The sequence below is a fragment of the Furipterus horrens genome, unplaced genomic scaffold (genome assembly GCF_987537825.1).
Source record: "Furipterus horrens unplaced genomic scaffold, mFurHor1.1.pri manual_scaffold_13, whole genome shotgun sequence".
Lineage (NCBI taxonomy): Eukaryota > Metazoa > Chordata > Mammalia > Chiroptera > Furipteridae > Furipterus > Furipterus horrens.
In genome coordinates this window covers 51374956-51394336 of record NW_028327183.1, presented here as the reverse complement: position 1 = coordinate 51394336, position 19381 = coordinate 51374956, and the positions used below count along the sequence as shown (strand labels likewise).

The window sequence follows — 19381 nt, the reverse complement described above, 5'->3', positions numbered from 1 at the left end:
GCCTGCATCCCGGGGACGTACAGGGAGCTGTGTTCTAAGGGGTACAGGTGGAGGCCCCTGAATCTAGAAAGGTAGAACTGAGGACATACAAAGGAATCTCTTTTGGGGGCAGGATGAGGAAGAAGCTTTACTGAAACAAAACTCCGGTAGACATAAAGTGTACACTTCAATAACTTTTAGTTTAGTCACAGAGTTCTGCACCTACCATCACAATCAATTTTTAGATATTTTCATTAGCACAAAATGAAAAAAGAAATCACTTGTCATTTTGCCTTCATCCTTCCTCCAGCCCCAGGCAGCCACTAATGTATTTCCTGTGTCTCTAGATTTGCCTATTCTTGACATTTCATATAAATAGAATCCTATGTACATTGTCTTTTGTGAATGACTCTTCTTTTCACATAGCATAATTTTTTCAAGGTTCATATGTCATTATTTTATTCCTTTTTATTCCCAAATAAGATTCCATGGTATGGATGGGGCACATTTTGTCTGTCTCTTCATTCATAGGAGGACACTTGGGTTGATTCTACTTTGGGGTGGTCCTCAACAACACTGTTATGATCACTCGTGAATCAGTTTCTCCCTGTATAGGGGCCTATCGTGATGTAAGTTTAGTGTTGGCCAAAAATCTAGTCATCCAGGGGACGGAGCACTCACTTGCATGTCAGGAGGTTCTCTGAGTCTGGTTCCAGGGTTTGGATGCTCAGTTTTGTTACCAGGGAGTGGGGGCAGCCTGCCCTCCTGAGACTGAGCCACTGTGGCTTCTGGCTTCTTCCCTTAGAGTGAAAGCCCACAGGAAGCAAGCAGCCGGGAGACCAAAGGGAATGAACGATGAAGGCCCTGTCATGGCTGGAGCCACCTGGGTGAGTGATGAATGAGGATGTCTTCTCCTGCAATGTAGGGAGGGGTCCTGGGCATATTTATTCAGCGAGACCAGACTGTGCTTCCCAGCATTTCCCTAATCTCACTCTGTGGTCAGCTGGACAGACAGCTGGGAGTTGACTTTTCCTTCATCTCCTGCAGCCCAGGGTCAGCCTCCTGCCCCAGCCCTGCTGGCCACTGAGCCTGCCTCACCTCTGTGTCAGGGACAGGCTGCCAGAATGGTCTCTCCAAAACTATTACTCTCTACTCCAGGCATGTTACTTCAGCTCTCCTAACCTCAGTTTCCCTATCTTAAATGGAAATAATAATAAGAGTATCATTTATACTTGGTGTCTGTGAGGATGAAATGTGAGTAGTGATCTCTCGATATGGTCTAATCATTTGTGGTATTACAATATTTTTAAGTGATGAGCCAATCATTGCGTTCATGAGAAGTGCGTGTGGAGTAAGAGGATCAATGAAAAACTTCCATCAGTCTGATTTCCCCTTGTCTGTTTATTCTTGTCTGACTCTCTTCTCTCCCCTTTACTCAGGGTTCCCAGCAAAATTCCTGGCCAGACAGACCCCCAGACCAACTGTCATTGCCACAGGATGGCTCTCTGGCGAGAGAGGAGCAGGACGTCCAGTACGTGAACTTCACCTTTCACGAGAGGAAGCTGCCGGAGCCTCAGAACAAGGAGGCCACCAGCACCTGCGTGTACTCAGAGATCAAGAAGACCAGCAAACGAGGCATCACTCAGATCTCGGTTTCGGATGGAGACATCACAACCCCTCGGGGGGAAAGCAGTCAGGGACTAGTTGGTGAAGCATGAGGAGACCTTGTGAGATATTCACATTAATCACTGGAAGAGCGTCAGCACGCAGAGCAGGAAGAAGAAAGGTAACAAGATTGGAGACACTTGGGCTCAAGTGCAGGCTTCAGCACTTCTTAAAGCATTGTCATCAAATTCACTTTTCTGTTTCTCAATTTCCCATTCTTAAACACAAATTATACATCCGACTCTAAGTGGCTGTGGATATTAAAGAAATTAAGAACCAAGACAGGACCAGGGCTTGCCTGTCTCTTTTTTTGACCAGAGAAGTCCTGGTGTGAAGTTCTCCATCAGCCACGTGTGGCCAACCATAATAAACATGGTGACAAATTGACGGTGTCATTTCCATCCCAGAACTCTTCACAGGGAAATATATGCCCATCAGTCTGGCATTCAGTTTATGATACAGTATCTTATAGTTTCTCTGGAGCCATCTCTCCTCACCGGGACCTGTCCATTCTCCCAGCAACTCCAGACTCTCGACCCCTTCCCCATCCCATTAACGGTCCCACTGGGATCTTTCCAACAGCCTGTCGCCTGTGAACAAGAGCTGACTGGGTACTTCATCACCAAAAAGGGTTTTTTTCAGAGAAAACAAAAGGCTGTAAGGCAGTCGACGCAGCTTCAGTGACCCACGTGCACACTCTAGGCAAGAAAGCAGCAGGTAAGAAGTCCTTTTTATGGAGCGGAAGAGGAAGTTCAGGGGAGGGGCTGTTATGACCATAGAGCTCTGCTGTGACCATAGAGCATTTCCGGTAGGGCTGTCAGCACTACAGACGGTGTGACAGCGCCCCCCACAGGCCTCCCGATTCCTGGCTGGGTTAGTCCTCCGTGGTAAAACGGGACATGCCAGAGGCCTGACGTTGCCTCTCCTACACAAACCTCTTCAGACTCCCTGGCCTGAGACAGTACATCACAGGCATCTTCTCCTGGCACCTCTGTCCTCACCAGCCTTCCCTCGTGGCCTTTGTTCTTTAACCTTCTATGGTGATTCCTACAAAAATGTTAGCAATTTGAGGTCCCCCTCCTGGAGGCCACACCACCTTGCTTTCATCTGACGTACACCAACCTGTCCTTCAAACCTGAGTTCTTGGACAGACTTGGGTTGAGAGGGTGAACTGAAAACTCATACTCTCACACCTCTATCGTCGTCGGCAGCCGTCCGTCTCGAGAGACGATGGTGTAGCTTCTTAAGAGTCTATCTGCACCGCCGAGAATGGCTGTGCAGTCCGACTCGGGAGTGACACGGTATCTGTCTCCTCCCGTGTTGAAGCTACAGAGCCTGGGCAGGGTGATATGGAGGGTCTGCTGTTGCCCATGCAGCAGACCCCCCCTCTCTTCGCAGCTGAAGGGTCCAAGGGAAAGACGGAGTCAATACAGCTTGGGTTCAGGTGCGCCGCAGGAGTTGCCGGTGTTGACTACAACGTCAAACCGCCTTAGGGACTCCGGCTCCGGATTTTCTGTCGGGGTTTACTCCCTTAGCCTTTCCCCTGAAGAGGTATGCCGCAAGGCAGCGGAGCTTTTTTGGAGTCAGAGTTTTCCTTCTCTGATGTGCCCTGACTGGAAGATCGAACCAGCGACACTTAGCTCGCAGGCCGACGCTCAATCCACTGAGCCAAACCAGCCAGGGTTATATATCTATATATATAAATTTATTACATTATATACATCTGGCTGCTAGAAGCTTCACAGACCTTTTCATAAGCAGGGTTTTCAGTAATCAAAAGCCCAATCTTTATCTTGTCTGTAGAATTATAAATCCTTGTTGAATAAAGATATTATCTCAACCATCATACATATTTTTATAGATATTTAATGTTTATTCAGAACTCTTGTGCATCTTATCTAAGTTAATACTTATAATCACATAGCTTCCACTTACCAGACTTGCTTTCCTGCCTAAACAACTATAAAACAAAATATACAAGGCAATTTTCTTCAGGCATGGAGCAGCAAAAGATTATAAGAAGGGAAACTTACAAGTCAATCCCCATGACCATCCCACTTTCTGACTGAGAAAGACTTGACAGGGCGATGGAACCCGGCACAGCGGCAAGCTCACTGAGCTGAGAAAGTAGCTGGACTGCATAGCTGAGAAGAGGGAGCTATGCTCCGGGGAGATTTCAGAAGTCTTCATGAGCATTCATTTCAGGCCTCTGGCAAAGGACTGGGCTGCACACACACAGGGAGAAAGATTCGGCAAAACCTAACAAAGATCATCTGCTCCAGAACTGGGAGATGAACACCTCTATATAGTTGATATAATTTACTATTTAAAGAAATCTCCACAACGAAATCAGCCAAAAATTCAAGAGCAGTAGTATAGCCTAAGTTGCTATCAATAACCACTTTTGATTGTGAAAACATCAGTCCCCCTTATCTTTGGAAGAGATGTTCCAATACCCGCAGTGTGTACTTGAAACCGCAGATAGTACAGAATCTGATACACGCATGATTTTTTCTACACACATCTCTGATAAAGTTTAATTTATATATTAGGCACAATTAGGGATTAACAGTAATGACTAATAACAAAAGAGAAGAATTATAACAATATACTGTGATGAAGGTTTTGTGAATGTGGTCTCTCCATCTCTCAAAATATCTTCTTGTCCTTTACTTATCATTCTTCCTGTGCTGCTGTAAGATGTCACAATGCCTCTGTGATGAGATGTAGGCAGGTGAATGTTACAGGCATTGTGACATAACACGAGGCTACTATAAAGGTGACTTGAAAAAAAAAAAAGTGACTTGAACACAAGTGCCCAGATACTGCCACAGTCCAACTGATAACCTAGTCAGCTTAAGTGACTAACAAGTGGGCAGTGTATACAGAATGGAGACACTGGTCAAAGGGTTCATGTAGGCAGGACAGACAGAGGCATAAAGGATTCATCATACTTTTCAGCTCATGGAGAAATTTAAAACACGAGTAATTTAGTTCTGGAAACTTCCATTTAGTACATACAGACTGTGGTTGAACACAGTTAACTGAAACCATGGAAAACACAACTGCAGAGAAGAGGAGATGACGCTACTAAATCCGTTTTTTTCAAAGTTTCTAAGGGTTGTTGCTGAAGTGTGTCCTATAATCATAATAAAAACAACAAGAGCGGGTCCAGCCACAAAATTGACTGCAGTGGGGGAAATGTCTGTGCTGTGGGCACAAGTAGTATGGGCCCAGGTGAGTGCCCCAGTGACACAAAACAAGCACCCATACATAATGACTTATTTCCTGAACTTTTGAAAGTTTTCTTGAGGAAAGAAGTGGACAATTACAGCATGATAGTTGGATGACGTTGGTTTCCACATTCACTATACCAACCCCATTTTTAGGGGGATAAAAAGTTGAATACTGACTTTTGTTTTGGTAATAAATGGTTAAGTCATCTGCTCAAAGACTTCTGGCCAAGATGGAGGCCTAAACAGACACACTGCAGCTCCCTCCACAACTGAGAAGGAATACAACTACCTCAAAATGAAAGAAAACCAGAAGTTCTAAGAAAATTGAGCTGCACGGAAGTCCAACAAACAAACATATAAAGAAGAAATACTCATTCAGACACGCAGGAGGGGCAGAGCCGAGGTGAAGAGGATGTGGTGTGGTGGTGGTAGCAGTGGTACAGCAGCAGGCTGGCAGAAAGCACAGTCAAACATTTAAAAAGGTAGGGAGGAACACCTGGGGAACACTGCCAGCACCAGGCCAGACCACACAGCTCACAATCCCAGTGCAAGGGAAAATCAAGCCTCATTGCTTCTGACTGTGCAAACCAGTAGGGATTGGGGCAGAGGAAGAAACTTTCAGTCTTTCAGCAGAGTCCACTTGTTTGGAGGGCCCTTGTGGTCCTGGATAATCTGCAGACCCACCCAATCTGGGAGTGACAAACAGGGTAATGGCTGGAGGGGTGCTAGTCCCATGTAAAGATGGGCAAGGTGCCTGGAAAGGGGCTGATGCTGAATTGGGTGCCTTGTTCTCTCTCTGACCCCTCCCCCACATACAGTACCACAGCCTATACTGATGAATACCTAAGGCTCTGTCCCTTACAATGTAACAGGTGTGACAGCTCTACTTAAGACACAGAGGCAAACAAACACAGGAGCCTGTCAAGATTAGGGGACAGGTAAGTATGGTCCAAAAAGGGGAACAGATCAAAGTTCCAGTGGGGGAACTAAGGGACAAGGAGATAGCCAGCCTAACAGATGAGGAAATAGCCAACCTAACAGATTAAGAGTTCAAAACACTGGTGATAAAGATGCTCACAGGCTTGACAGATATGTTTGAGTATGGCAAATGCATAAGAGAAGAAGTGAAGGCTATTCTAAATTAAACGAAGAAAAATCCACACAAAACCAACGGTGAAGGAAAAAAAAACTGGGATTCAAATCAATGATTTGGAAAATAAGAAATAAAAAAACAGTCAACCAGTACAGAATGAGGAAACAAGAATTGAAAAAAAAAAGTGATGAGAGGCTTAGTAGCCTCTGGGACAACTTTAAACATGCCAACATCCAAATCATAGGGGTGCCAGAAGGAGAATAGGAAGAGCAAAAAATTGAAAGCTTATGTGAAAAAATAATGAAGGAAAACTTACCAAATTTGGTGAAGGAAATAGACATAGAAGCCCAGAAAGCACAAGAGTCCCAAACAAGCTGGACCCAAAGAGGACCACACAAGACACATCATAATTAAAATGCCAACCGTGAAGATAAAGAGAGAATCTTAAAAGCAGCAAGAGAAAAGCAGAGAGTTACCTACAAAGAGGTACCCATAAAACTATCAGCTGATTTCTCAAAGGAAACTTTTCAGACAAGAAGGGACTGGCAAGAAGTATTCAATGTGACAAAAAGCAAGGACCTATACCACCAAGATTACTCTATCCAGCAAAGCTATCAGTTAGGATCGTAGGGCGGGTGAAGTTCTTCCTAGACAAGGTGAAGGTAAAAGACTTTATTATCACCAAGCCATTATTGTATGAAATGTTAAAGCGACTTATTTAAGGAAAAGACAATCAAAACTATGAACACTAAAATGACAAGAAACTCACAACTATCAACAACTGAAACTAAAAAATAAAAACAAAACCCAACTAAGCAAACCAAAATAGGAAGAGAATCATAGGTATAAGGATCATTTGGAGGGTTATCAGCTGGGAGGGGGAAGGGGACAAAAATGAGGAAATGATGCAGGGATTAATGCATAATTGATTGGTACAAAATAGACAGGGAGAAGTTAAGAATAGTATAGGAAGAGCTCTGGTACTGTGGCTCAGTGGATTGAGCATCGGCCTGCGATCCAAATGTCGCTGGTTCGATTCCCAGTCAGGGCCCATGATTAGGTTGCATGTCAGGTCCCAAGTTGGGGGCGCGAGTGAGAGGCAACCACACAGTGATGTTTCTCTCCCTCTCTTTCTCCTTTCCCTTCTCTCGAAAAATAAAATAAACAAATAAATAAATAAATTTTTTTTTTAAGGAATAGTACAGGAAAGGGTGAAGCCAAAGAACTTATATTCATGGGCCATGGACATGAACTAAGGGGGTGACATTGCTGGAGGGAAGGGGGCTTTTGGGTAAAGTCCAAAGGAGAAAAAAATTGCGACTACTGTAACACATAATTAATAAAGTATAATTTAAAAAAGGACCCCTGGCTGGTTTGGCTCAGTGGATTGAGCGTTGGCCTGTGAGCTAAGTGTCGCTGGTTCGATCTTCCAGTCAGGGCACATCAGAGAAGGAAAACTCTGACTCCAAAAAACCTCCGCTGCCTTGCGGCATACCTCTTCAGGGGAAAGGCTAAGGGAGTAAACCCCGACAGAAAATCCGGAGCCGGAGTCCCTAAGGCGGTTTGACGTTGTAGTCAACACCGGCAACTCCTGCGGCGCACCTGAAGCCAAGCTGTATTGACTCCGTCTTTCCCTTGGACCCTTCAGCTGCGAAGAGAGGGGGGGTCTGCTGCATGGGCAACAGCAGACCCTCCATATCACCCTGCCCAGGCTCTGTAGCTTCAGCTTCACTGGAGAGGACACTCCAGCGTCATCGCAAGATGTCGATTCAACACGGGAGGAGACAGATACCGTGTCACTCCCGAGTCGGACTGCACAGCCATTCTCGGCGGTGCAGATAGACTCTTAAGAAGCTACACCATCGTCTCTCGAGACGGACGGCTGCCGACGACGAATTTAAAAAAGGAACAACATAAAAATTGACTTTCCTGTTGTATTTAGTGTCTGTGGGAGTGCGTAATGGGGGACACAGACAATAATATGTCATTACTGTGTGTGGTGCCAGATGAGTGCTGGGAATATCAGGGAATCACTTCTCAAAGCACATGATTTTGTTCTGGCCAGTGCGGCTCCACTGGTTGAGCATCGTCCCATACACCGATAGGTTGTGGTTTTCATTCCTAGTAAAGGCACATATCTAGGCTGTGGGTTTGATACCCGGTTGGGGCACATGTGGGTGGCAGATAATCCATGTTTCTCTCTCACATTGATGCCTTTCTGTCTCCCCTTCTCTGTCCCTTCCCCCCCTCTCTGTCCCTTATTTTCTCTCTAAATTCAATATATAAAAATAAATAAATAATAAAGAATATGAGTGTCTGATGACCATGTTGTGTATTTGAATCTAATACAAAATAATATTCAATGTAAACTATAATCCTTTGGTCTGCAGGATTTCGGTTGGCTCCTCAGTGCATGAATGGTTTCAGGAGCCCCCAGGTCAGACTCCGACCAGGAAGGAAACATGGTGCAGGAGGCCTCTGGTAAAAATAGTGATGGGGGACGTGTAGTAATAAACAGCCTCACAGTTTACTCATCCAAGATTAGCATTAGTAATTTTTTAAGATTTATTTTTATTGTATTTTCTTCCATTACTATTTATCTCCCTTACACCCCCCCTCCCCTTGCAGTCACCACACGGTTGTCCATGTCCATGAGCTTATTTTCCTATTGGCTCAATCCCTCCACCCCTAACCACCGCCCCCCACAGCTGTCACCGGCTCTCCGTCTGTGAGTCTGTCTGTATTTCGCTTCTTAATTCAGTTTGTTCATTAGATTCCACATCTGAGTGAAATCATATGGTCTTTGTCTTCCTCTGACTGGCTTATTTCCCTTAGCATTAAATTCTCCAGGTCCGTCCATGCTGTCACAAACGGTAATATTCCTTCTTTTTTACAGCCGAGTAGTATTCCATTATGTAAACGGTCCATAGCTGTTCTGTCCACTCACCTACTGAAGGACATTTGGGCTGCTCCCAATCTTGATGGTTGTAAATAATGCTGCAATGAACATAGGGGTGCTTATAGTCTCTTTTTTATCATTTTATTTACTGATGTTTAGAAAGAGAGAGAAAGGGAGACAGAAACATCAACATGAGAGAGAAACATTGTTTGATTGCCTACTGTACACCCTGCAACCGGAGACCTGGCCTGAACCCAGACATGTGTCCTGACCGTAATTGAACCAGCAACCACATGCTTTGCAGGATGACACCTAACCCCCTGAGCCACACCGGCCAGGGCAGGATGCTTATATTTTTGAATTAGTGTTTTGGATTTCTTCGTATAAATTCCCAGAAGTAGTAACGTGGGGTCATATGACAGATTTGTTCTTACTTTTATAGGTATTTCCATACTGCTTTCCTCAGTGTCTGCACCAGTCTGCATTCCCGCCAAAAGTGCACTAGGGTTCCCCTTTCTCCACATCCTCGCCAACACCTGTTGTTTTTTGACTTATTGCTGGTAGCCATTCTGACCAGGGTGAGGTGGTATCTCATTTTGGTTTTAATTTGCATTCCTATGATTCATAACATTGAGCATCTTTTCATATATTTATTGACCATCTTTGAAGAAGCATCTAATCAGGTCCTGTGCCCATTTTTTATTGGACCGTTAGTTTTTTGGTGTTGAGTATTGTAAGTTCTATATTCATTTTGGGTAGTAACCCCTTATCAGGTATATCAGAATATATGTTCTTCCATTCAGGGGGTTGTCTTTCTATTTTGTTGATGGTTTCCTTTGCTGCACAAAACCTTTGAAGTTCAATGTAGTCTCCCATTTGTTAATTTTTCTTGTGTTTCCCTTGCCCAAGGAGATACATCAGATAAAATATTGCTACAAGCAATGTTCGAGATTTCACTGCCTATGTTTTCTTCTAGGATTTTTATGGTTTAGGGTCTAACATTTAAGTTTTTATTCCACTTTGAATTTAATCTTGTATGTGGTGCAAGAAAGTGTCTGGTTTCATTTTTCTACACATATCTTTCCAATTTCACCAACACCATTTATTGAATAAGCTATCCTCAGCTCATTGTATGGACTTGCTGCCTCTCTCAAATACTAATTGAGTATAAAGGTGTGGGTTCATTTCTGAGCTCCTAGTCTGGTCCATTGATCTACGTGTCTGTTTTATGCTAGTACCATGCAGTTCTGATTACAATGGCCTTATAGTATAGTTTGATATAAGGTAGTGTGATTTCTTCAAATATGTTCTTTCTCAGGGTCGCTGTGGCTGTGCAGGGCCTTTGGTGGTTCCATATAAGATTTTGAAATATTTTTTCTAATTCTATGAAATACTTCATTGGAATGTTGATAGAATTGCATTGAATTTATAGATGGCTTTGGATAGCATGGATATTGTAATGCTGTTAAATATTCCTATCCATGAACATGATATGTGCTTCCAATTATTTGTATCATCTTTAATTCTTTCTTCAGTGTGTTATAATTTTCTGAGCACAGGTCTTCTACATCCACAGTAAGATTTATTCCTAGGTATTTTATTCTTTTTGGAGCAAGTTTGAATGGGATTGTTTTCTTAATTTCCCTATCTGAGAGTTCATTATGGGATATAAAAATGCAACTGTTTCCTGGATATTAATTTTGTATCCTGCTGCCTGTGACTGGCCCTGGGCAACCTGTTTGGAGCTATCAGCTTTGCACAGCACGTGGCGCCCTCTGCTGGTCCTGGGTGCGTGCAGAAGGAACCAAGCTGCACACCAAGGCTGGCTTTTACCAGAACCAGGCCCAGAGGAGGTCAGCTAAAGCCTCAGACCTCCCACAGATGCACCTCTGCCTGCAGGCTTTCTGTTAGACTCAATGACTGAAACAGCCTCCAGCTGTGCTCCTCAGCAGCCTGGGTTAAGCTGCACAGCGTGGGGTGAGAGGAATTCCTGAGGCTGGGCCTATTCCTTTGCCTCAGGCTGATGCCGCAATGAGGTGAGTGCTCTGCCTGAGAAAGATGGCTCCTGCAGTACAGGGAGTGAGTCAGCACGGGAATCCTGGCGTCTTTAATTCAGTTCTCTCCCAAGAGCCACCAACCCCAGACTCTCCTCTTGTGGCTCTAGTCTACTCTGCTCTCCTTCTACTGGAGCCCAGAGTAAGTGGCTTCCAACAAAATTTTGAGTGTTGGCCCCTTAAGAGGGTCTCTGAGTCTCTAGATGTCCCTTCTTGGTAGACAGAAACATCACTGCCTTGCACAGCTGGATGTTACTTGGGTTCCTTCCCCAGCTCTTTTGGTCTAGGCTGCGAAGCCCACCTTGGGGTTTAAACCCCACACTTCTCAGGGGGAATTCCCTTCCCACGTCGGCCCCTAAAATATCCCTCCAGAACTTCAGCTGAAGCTCATTGGAGCCCAGTTTGCCCTCTCGCACCTGCACTTCCTACCAGTCTGTTACAGAAACAGGGTAGTCCAAAAACAAACCCCAGAGTTTGCCGCTGGGAGATAGGGAAAAGGAAGCAGCTTTCAGGATGCCCTTGCATGCCTGGGGCTAGTGGCTGGAAACCTTGTTGCACAAAGATCCGCTTTACTTCCAAGGCTCAGGAAGATGGGAAGGATCTTGGACTGTGGGCTGGTACGGAAGAAGCAGACAGAGCCTGCGTACGTTTCTGTGAATGGTCAGAACTGTTTGCAACACCCACTGCATGAGAGGATGCAGGGAGGGAGATAAGCAGCTGCAGACATTTTAGCTGGGCTCTGGGGCTGGCTTTCTCTCACTCTCACTCTGGCCCTGGCTCTGGTGTGCTTCCTCCATGTGGTTATGAGAAGGGGAGGAGATCCATGCGGTTTGCAGGAAGAAGGCAGTTTACAAGGAGGCCGAGAATCCAGGCGGTTCTGCATTGAGAGCTGGAGGGCACCACAGCACAGAAAGGACCTCCCCAATCTGAACTGAGTGATTGGCAGCTGCTGGTAAAGCTGAACTGTGCCTGGGAAGTAGGGAAACAGTGTTTCTGACTTTCCTAAGACTGGCCAGGTCTGGGAGGTTGAGGCAGAACTAAGTGCAAATAAACAATTCTTTTTCTTTTCACCAAACTCTGATATTCATCGTTATGATTCTGGCGGTGGGCAGTCGGACCCCTAACTAAACAGCTCGTGGGTTCTGTTTCAATCAGAGCAACCCAGGGGTTCTGTTACAAGTCTCCTTGTGGAGAAATGGTTTCTTCTGTTCATCCCTGGTTATATGGCTTCTCATCATCTAGTGCTCGGTTGATTGTCCTAAAATTTAGTGTAATTCTAGTTTGGTTTTGGGAGATTAGTGTAGCTTCCAGTTACTCTTCTGCCATCTTGGATCTGACCAGGGAAATTCTTTTTTATTCTTAGTTGCCTGTGAGTTTTAACATGAAGGCATTTGAAATCACCCACTGCTCCTTGTTTTATCTCATGATTTAATCAGTCAAGGGCAGATCAGGAAGAGAGATGCCCCACTATGGATTTCAGCTGCAGGAATTTAGTGTAAGGAATTGGCTATGCTGGTTTTTGAACACAAATAAAGGAGAAAGGATCTCTGCCTGGAAGACTTGGCCCAGCCTGAGTGTTTTTAGTATATATGTACAATTGAGATAGATACTTGATACATAACATTCCTGCAGCTTCAAGTCCAACTTAAAGGTTTGCTAGATGTATATATTGTGATGTGCTCATCACAATCTGTCTTGCTATATACCTGGCACCACATAAAGTTACACACTTGTTTCTTGTGATGAGAACTTTTAACAATTTATTCTCTTAGCGATTTTTAAATATACAACATGGTGTGATTAACTATATTATTATAGTCAATAGTATTAATATCTACTATTATTAACTACAGCCACCATGCTGTGCATGAACTCCTCATGATTTAATTTTCTTATGGCTGTAAGTTTGTACATTTGACTACCCCAAACCTTCTGCCTTTGGCAACTGCTGATCTATTCTCTGCATGTATCAGTTAGATTTTTTAAAATGTGTTTACCTATAAGTAAACTGATGTGGTATTAGTCTTTGTCTGATTTAGTTCACTTAGCATAGTGCCCATATGATCCATCATGTTATCAAAGATGGAAGGATTTTCTTTTCTGTTTTTAGGGAAGGTACAAAAATATTCTGTTGTGCACAACCACATAATATTTATCCATTTATTTGAGGATGGACACGTAGGTTGTTTCCACATACTGGCTATTGTAATTAATGCTGCAACAAACACGGGGATGCATTAGTTTTTTTCATGTTGGTGTTTTCATTTCCTCCAAATAAATACCCAGAAGTGAAATTGCTGGATCTTATGGAAGTTCTGTTTTTAACTTTTAAGGAACTGCCATACTGATTTACATAGTGGCCTCCAATTTAATTTCCACCAACTGTACAAGGGGGTTCTCCTTTCTGAACATTCTTGCCAACACTTACTATTTCTTGAGGTTTGCTAGAACCCTCAGTGATGTGAGTTGTGGTGGCACAACCATGAAATCCTGCTTTCTTTAGACCTTTGCTGGCACAAAACCATCTTCTTTGCAATCCGTGTGGAGTCAGTGGTGAGTGGGGTATAGAGCTGGTTCCTACTTGTTCATCTGCTCCCTGCAGCAGGGGCAGACCTGGATCTTGTGGAACGTAATATGATTACTAATGTTGAGATCACTGCTTCAAAGAGAAATGCAATATGTGGCACACATAGATTTTTTTGAAGTGAGAAAACACATCCCGTTAAGTCAGTAAAGCTAAAATGCTGAAAACCAAAATATAAGACTGACCCGTCCCGCAGGTCGAGCAACGAGGACCCTAGAGGGGGAGTGAGGATGAGAAAGGGACAAGAGGCACAAAGAATGGAGACAAGACAGTGCTCTGATCAAGTCTCATTTATTCTTAGTCAAAACAGTATTCTTATAGCTCAGGAGAGGAGGAATTTTTCATTCGGTGGGAACGCAGCTGCAGCTTGGGCGTTATCTGGTAGATATGAGTTAAACCGCAGGACAACAATCCCAGGAACAGAAAGAGGGTTGTTGCCCTAGTAAGGAGTAAACAACTATTATGGGATGGTGAGGCCATGCCAAGCAGAACTTTAGGATGCCAGTTAGTAAGACTTCAGCTGAGGAACTTTTTAGTTCCCTACATAAGACAATTCAGAACATTACAGACGGCTTTCATTAGGAGTAAGGTGTTCCAGTCTGGCCCACCTGCATGACAACACTTCCCTGTGTTTCTAACTAATAGTCTGATTCCCTCTTCATAGGAAAATAATGGTGTCTGATAGTTATAAATATTAATATCATATTAATCATTCCCTTACTAAATATTATATTTATATAATGTAGAGAGTAGAAAAGAATTCAATATTTCCTCCAGCGGAACTGATTGATGTTTCTTTCTCCTGTACAGGATCAAAAACTTTATTTCAGTCACTCAGCTTGTTACAGGAATTTCTGAATTGTTTCACACCATTGTCATATTTGTGAAAACATTTATCAGGTTTCTTTCATTCATAACAGAGCAGTGGGCTTGCAGGTTATTTTCACACATCCCTGGAGCCCTTGCTGGAGCTTCGAAAAGAGACTGAGGATGTGAGGCGCCCTGAGGATAAAGTTCCCTGAGGATTCAGGGGGCAAGTTTCCTGCTGTGCTGAGGGCCAGCCTTTGGGGTTCCTGCCAAAGAGACCCTTTGGGGTCTCTGCACACATCTCATTTTGAAGGGGCATTTGTGGTTGATGTCCCACAGACCCTCAGACCCTTCAAGAAAAACACATGTGTATCCCATGTCCCCAAAACCCTCAGGACAGAGGGCTTTAATGTGCAGCTTTCCCATGGGTTTTAACCTCCACTGAAGTTTGGTCTAAATTCCTTCCTCTCCTTCAGCACTTGTGTGGTCTAAGGAAAACTTAACATTATCCTTTTCCAGAATGTTCAGTGATTTCAGCTGGAGGGTGGTAGCCCCCGAGTCACCAAGACCCCTTTGAGTGTAGGAACCAATGGGTTACCTTCTTCTCAACTTAAACATCATCTACAGGGTGATCTCTTTCAGAACCACATCTGGAGAAGCCTCTCAACCTCTGGGCACCTTGGTATATCCACTTGGAGGATCTGACAGAGGGCTGAAGTTCATTTCACAGCACCCACACCACCCCCATGGCCTGTGGAGCCCAAGTTCCCCCTCCAGGCCTGGCCACAGTCGGTCACCCATGGCTTCCTGTTGGGGTGTCCTCAGCCCCACCCCACAGCTGGGCATTTCCCTCCCTGACACGGGGACCGGGACCCTCTCTGCCCGTCAGATGCAGACATGGTGCTCCTGCTGCTGCTGCCCCTGCTGTGGGGGGGTGAGTGGGCTGAGGACGGGGGGATGGGCAGGTGGGGGAAGGGAAGGGGTTACAGCTGAGCCTCTGTGTCCCCCCAGGGTCCCTGCAGGAGCAGAAAGGCTATGAGCTCCGAGTGCAGGAATGGGTGAGGGTGCAGGAGGGCCTGTGCGTCCACGTGCCCTGCTCTTTCTCCTACCCGTGGATTCCGTGGTATCCCACTAGCAATCCCTACACCTACTGGTACTGGAGTGGGGACGACACAGATTATGCTGCTCCTGTGGCCACAAACAACCCAAATAAACCAGTGAAGAGAGAAACCCGGGGCCGATTCCTCCTCGCAGACGCCAGGACCAACAACTGTTCCTTGAGCATCAGAGATGCCAGGAGGAATGACACAGGAATCTACGTCTTCCAAGTGGAGAGAGGGATTCATGTGAAATATACTTACCGGGATAAGACGCTGACACTGCAGGTGACAGGTACGCCAGGGTCGTGGGAGGGGACACTGAGACGTGCGAGCCTGTGTTTGAGCAGGAAGAGGACCCTGGGACCCTCCCTGATGCAGGGCTTGGACCCCGGTGCTCAGAAAAGAAATAGGAGCTGAGGTGATCGGGGCCCAATGGAGGCAAATTAAGGTCAGTTGAGGCACCGGGCACAGAAGAAAATATTGGGCCCCTTAACAAAAAGAGAGAAACAGGGAAAATAAAAATACATGTTAACCATATTTTTAAATAAATAAAAAATATTTGCTCGGATGAGCGGTGGCGCTGACTCACGGGGCCTGTGAACCGTAGTGTATGTATACCATGCAGTGTGGTAATGAAATAAAAAGGTAAGTGAATGTAACATACTATCAGGCTTTACTGCCAATTGTGAACATGTACGTAATTAAAATTGCACTTACGAAACCAAACTCGGTGTCGTTGGAAAAAAGTTTTAAGTTGGGGTTTTGCGGGGCCTTTCAGAAGTTGGGGCCCAGGGCGCACAGCTGGTGTGCCCGCTGTTAAATCCGCCTCTGGCACCGAGGCCCGGGTCTGTCGCAGAGTCTCAGTCCGGGTCCCTAACCCTGGGCCCCAGCACCTCCCTCTCGCCTCCTCAGACCTGACACAGAAACCAGACATCCTCATTCCGGAGCCCCCGGAGTCCGGCCGCCCCACGCAGCTGACCTGCAGCCTGCCAGGGTCCTGCGAAGGGGGACATCCTCTCAGCTTCTCCTGGGTCGGGGATGCTGTTGACTCTCTGAATCCCGAGACCCTTCACTCCCCCGTGCTCACCTTCACCCCGAGGCCCAGCAACCACGGCACCAACCTCACCTGTCAGGTGACACTACAAGGATCTTTGGTGACCACACAGAGAACCATCCGGCTCAGTGTCTTCTGTGATTGTTGAGCTGTGGCTGGGTCCCTGGGGACCAGAGGAATCCCTTTCCCAGGGGACATCGGCAAAGTAAAGCTTCACCTCTTCCCCTTACGGAGCTCCTGGCGCAAATGGAAGATGTCCCCTTTACTCTTATCTCACCACGTTTTCCTCCCCAGACGCGCCTCGGTTGACCATCAGTCTTTCCCAGGGAAACTCTACAGGTAGGAACCGTTTTGTCCTCTCTGGAGATGTGAGGGGAGTGGGGTTTCTGCCAGCCTAGGGCTCTGCCCCAAGGTCTGGGTCTGCCCCCACACCCTCATCAACATCTCACATTTATGGGATTTCGCTTGCTTTTGGCCACTACCTGTTCGTTTCTAAAGTTCTATGTTTAGTTTTCATTGTAATAAAGTGCACATAATACACCACTATCTTCACCATTTAAAAAAAATATTTTATTTATTTATTTTTACAAAGAGGAGAAGGGAGGGAGAAAGAAAGGGAGACAAACATCGATGTGTGATTGCCTCTCGCGTGCCCCGAACTGGGGACCTGGCCTGTAACCGAGGATGAGCCCTGACTGGGAATCAAACCAGCGACCCTTTGGTTTACAGGCCCGCACTCAGTCCACTGAGCCACACCAGTCGGGGCTGTCTTCACCACTTTTTAGGCAACAGTTCAGCAGGGTTAGTGCATGTGCGGGGTTGTGCAACCCGTGAGCAGAATTTTTTTCCTGTTGCAGAACTGAAACTCCATCCCCAGCAGACATGAACTTCCCACCCCACTCGCCATGTCCAGCCCCTGACAAATGCCTTCCACTTTCTGTCTCTGTGCTGGTGACACTTCCAAGTTCTGCTCCTTCTTTTCCCTGCTCCCTTTCTGAAGTTCCTGTCTGCACTCACCCCCACTGATACGTACCCTTCTTCATCTGTGATCTGGTCATTTTCTCCAGGAGCCTTCAACGTTCCCATTCCCCACGGCCCCACCCTGCACGTGGTTCAATCTCTCTCCACTTTCCGGGACATGCTCCTCATGTCGCACGTCTCCACCTGCGACCCTGCCTCTGACCTGCCCAATCCTGATGTCTCCCGGAGCTTTACAGGCAGCTACAGATCTGCACATGTCGGTGCCTCTGGCTGCTGCCTGTCAAGGTCCCTGTGACCACACGTAACTCAGACGTGGTCTGACTCACTCTAGATGACTTCCTTTCTCAGCAGCAGCTTCCTGAGTCCGTGAGTCAGGGAAATGTCACTTCTCAAATTCTTCCCCCTTCTCTTCTTGCCCTTGGCCCAGCCTCAGTGCCAGTCTTGTCCTCGACCCTGAACCCCATGGCTCAGCCTCCTCCTCAGCCTCCCTGCCTCCAGTCTAATGTCTCAGGCCCAGACCCCACAGCCCAGCAGGATCTCCCTGGACTTGGCACTGATTCTCTGTGTCCCCTGGACAAGCTCCCTACTGCTGTCTAGTGAACCCAGGGCACAGCCTAATGCCCTCAGCCTGGCGCTCAAGGCTCCGGAATTTCTGCCTCTGCCTTGTCTCCACCATAGCCATGGCTTTGGTGCTCCTGGGCCTACTGCCAAGATGCAGGTGTAGGTGTAGTGCCCCTCCCCAGCTGGGCTCCAAAATTCTTGACACAGCTCCATCTGAGCTGCCTGCCCACTTTCCATCCAGCCAACCACAGCTCAGCCCCTCCTTTCTGGTAGCCTGACCTGACTGCCAGGGTCATTGTCCCTTAACCCACCTTGCTGTGTGTGTGTCCCTCCCCCAGTTCTGAAGACCCTCAGCAACCACACATCACTGCCTGTCCTGGAGGGCCAGTCCCTACGTCTGGTCTGTGTGGCCGACAGCAACCCCCCTGCCACGCTGAGCTGGTCCCTGGAGGGAAAAACACTGAGCCCCTTGCAGACTTCCGCTCCGGGAGTCTTGGAGCTGCCGCCCATGCGATCTGGCGATGGAGGGGAGTTCACCTGCCGGGCTCAGCACCCGCTGGGCTCCCAGCATGTTTCCTTCAACCTCTCTGTGCAGAGTGAGTGCAGGACAGGTGCTGCGAGCCGGCAGCCATGTCAGGCATTGGGGCTGTGGGCAGGACAGGACCGGGGGTCACAATGTCACACCCCCTCTCCTCTTCCCCAGGAAGCCCCCCTCCCTGCAGGTGTGTGACTGAGGAGGAACAGGGCTCCTGGCCCCTGGTGCTCACCCTGGTCAGAGGGGCCCTCATGGGGGCCGGCTTCCTCCTCACCTACGGCCTCACCTGGCTCTACTACACCAGGTGGGCAGGTCTGTCTCCCTACAGGGACGGTCAGTGACCGGCCCCAGTTCCAGGTGGGGCTGAGCTGTCCCCCTGCCTGGAGCTGAGCTGAGCGAGGCCTGTGTTGGTTCTGCAGGTGTGGAGGCCCCTTAGCAACAAGGCCAACATTTTGACCAATTCTCCTTTCTTGTTAAGACGGCACTGAGGTGAGACACGGGGTCCAGAGAAGCCATCGTGGGACATCAGTGTCACCTTCTCCCTGGAAACTCTTGACTCACCTGTTTCAATCGTACCCTTGGGATTTTAATTTGTGTGACTGAGTGATGGCAAGGACAGTCAATGTCAATGGAAGGAGATTTTATTACTTTCATTTCCATAGAGGAGGCCCCGCCAGGCCAGCAGGGCCCCAGGGGAAGCACCAGGTCTCCTCAGGGAGCAGATGTATGTGGGGGGAAGCCTAGCCAGAGCCTTTGTTGGAGTTTCCAAGGGAAGTCCAAGGTAAGGCAGGGTGACCTGTTTAGGATCAGCTGTGTATACACATCTGGTGGGT

The 19381-nt window shown here is 46.8% G+C and overlaps 1 protein-coding gene across 1 annotated transcript; it reads left to right on the top strand.

Moving 5' to 3' along the window:
• Window positions 1-15214: 15214 nt before the first annotated feature.
• On the top strand, window positions 15215-19381 carry LOC149995220 (sialic acid-binding Ig-like lectin 14). The gene is made up of 7 exons (XM_090259153.1): window positions 15215-15251; window positions 15329-15709; window positions 16330-16608; window positions 16766-16810; window positions 18352-18609; window positions 18717-18852; window positions 18968-19381. The coding sequence occupies exons 1-7, from the start codon at window positions 15215-15217 to the stop codon at window positions 19002-19004; spliced, it is 1173 nt and encodes a 390-aa protein (XP_090115279.1). The 3' UTR covers window positions 19005-19381.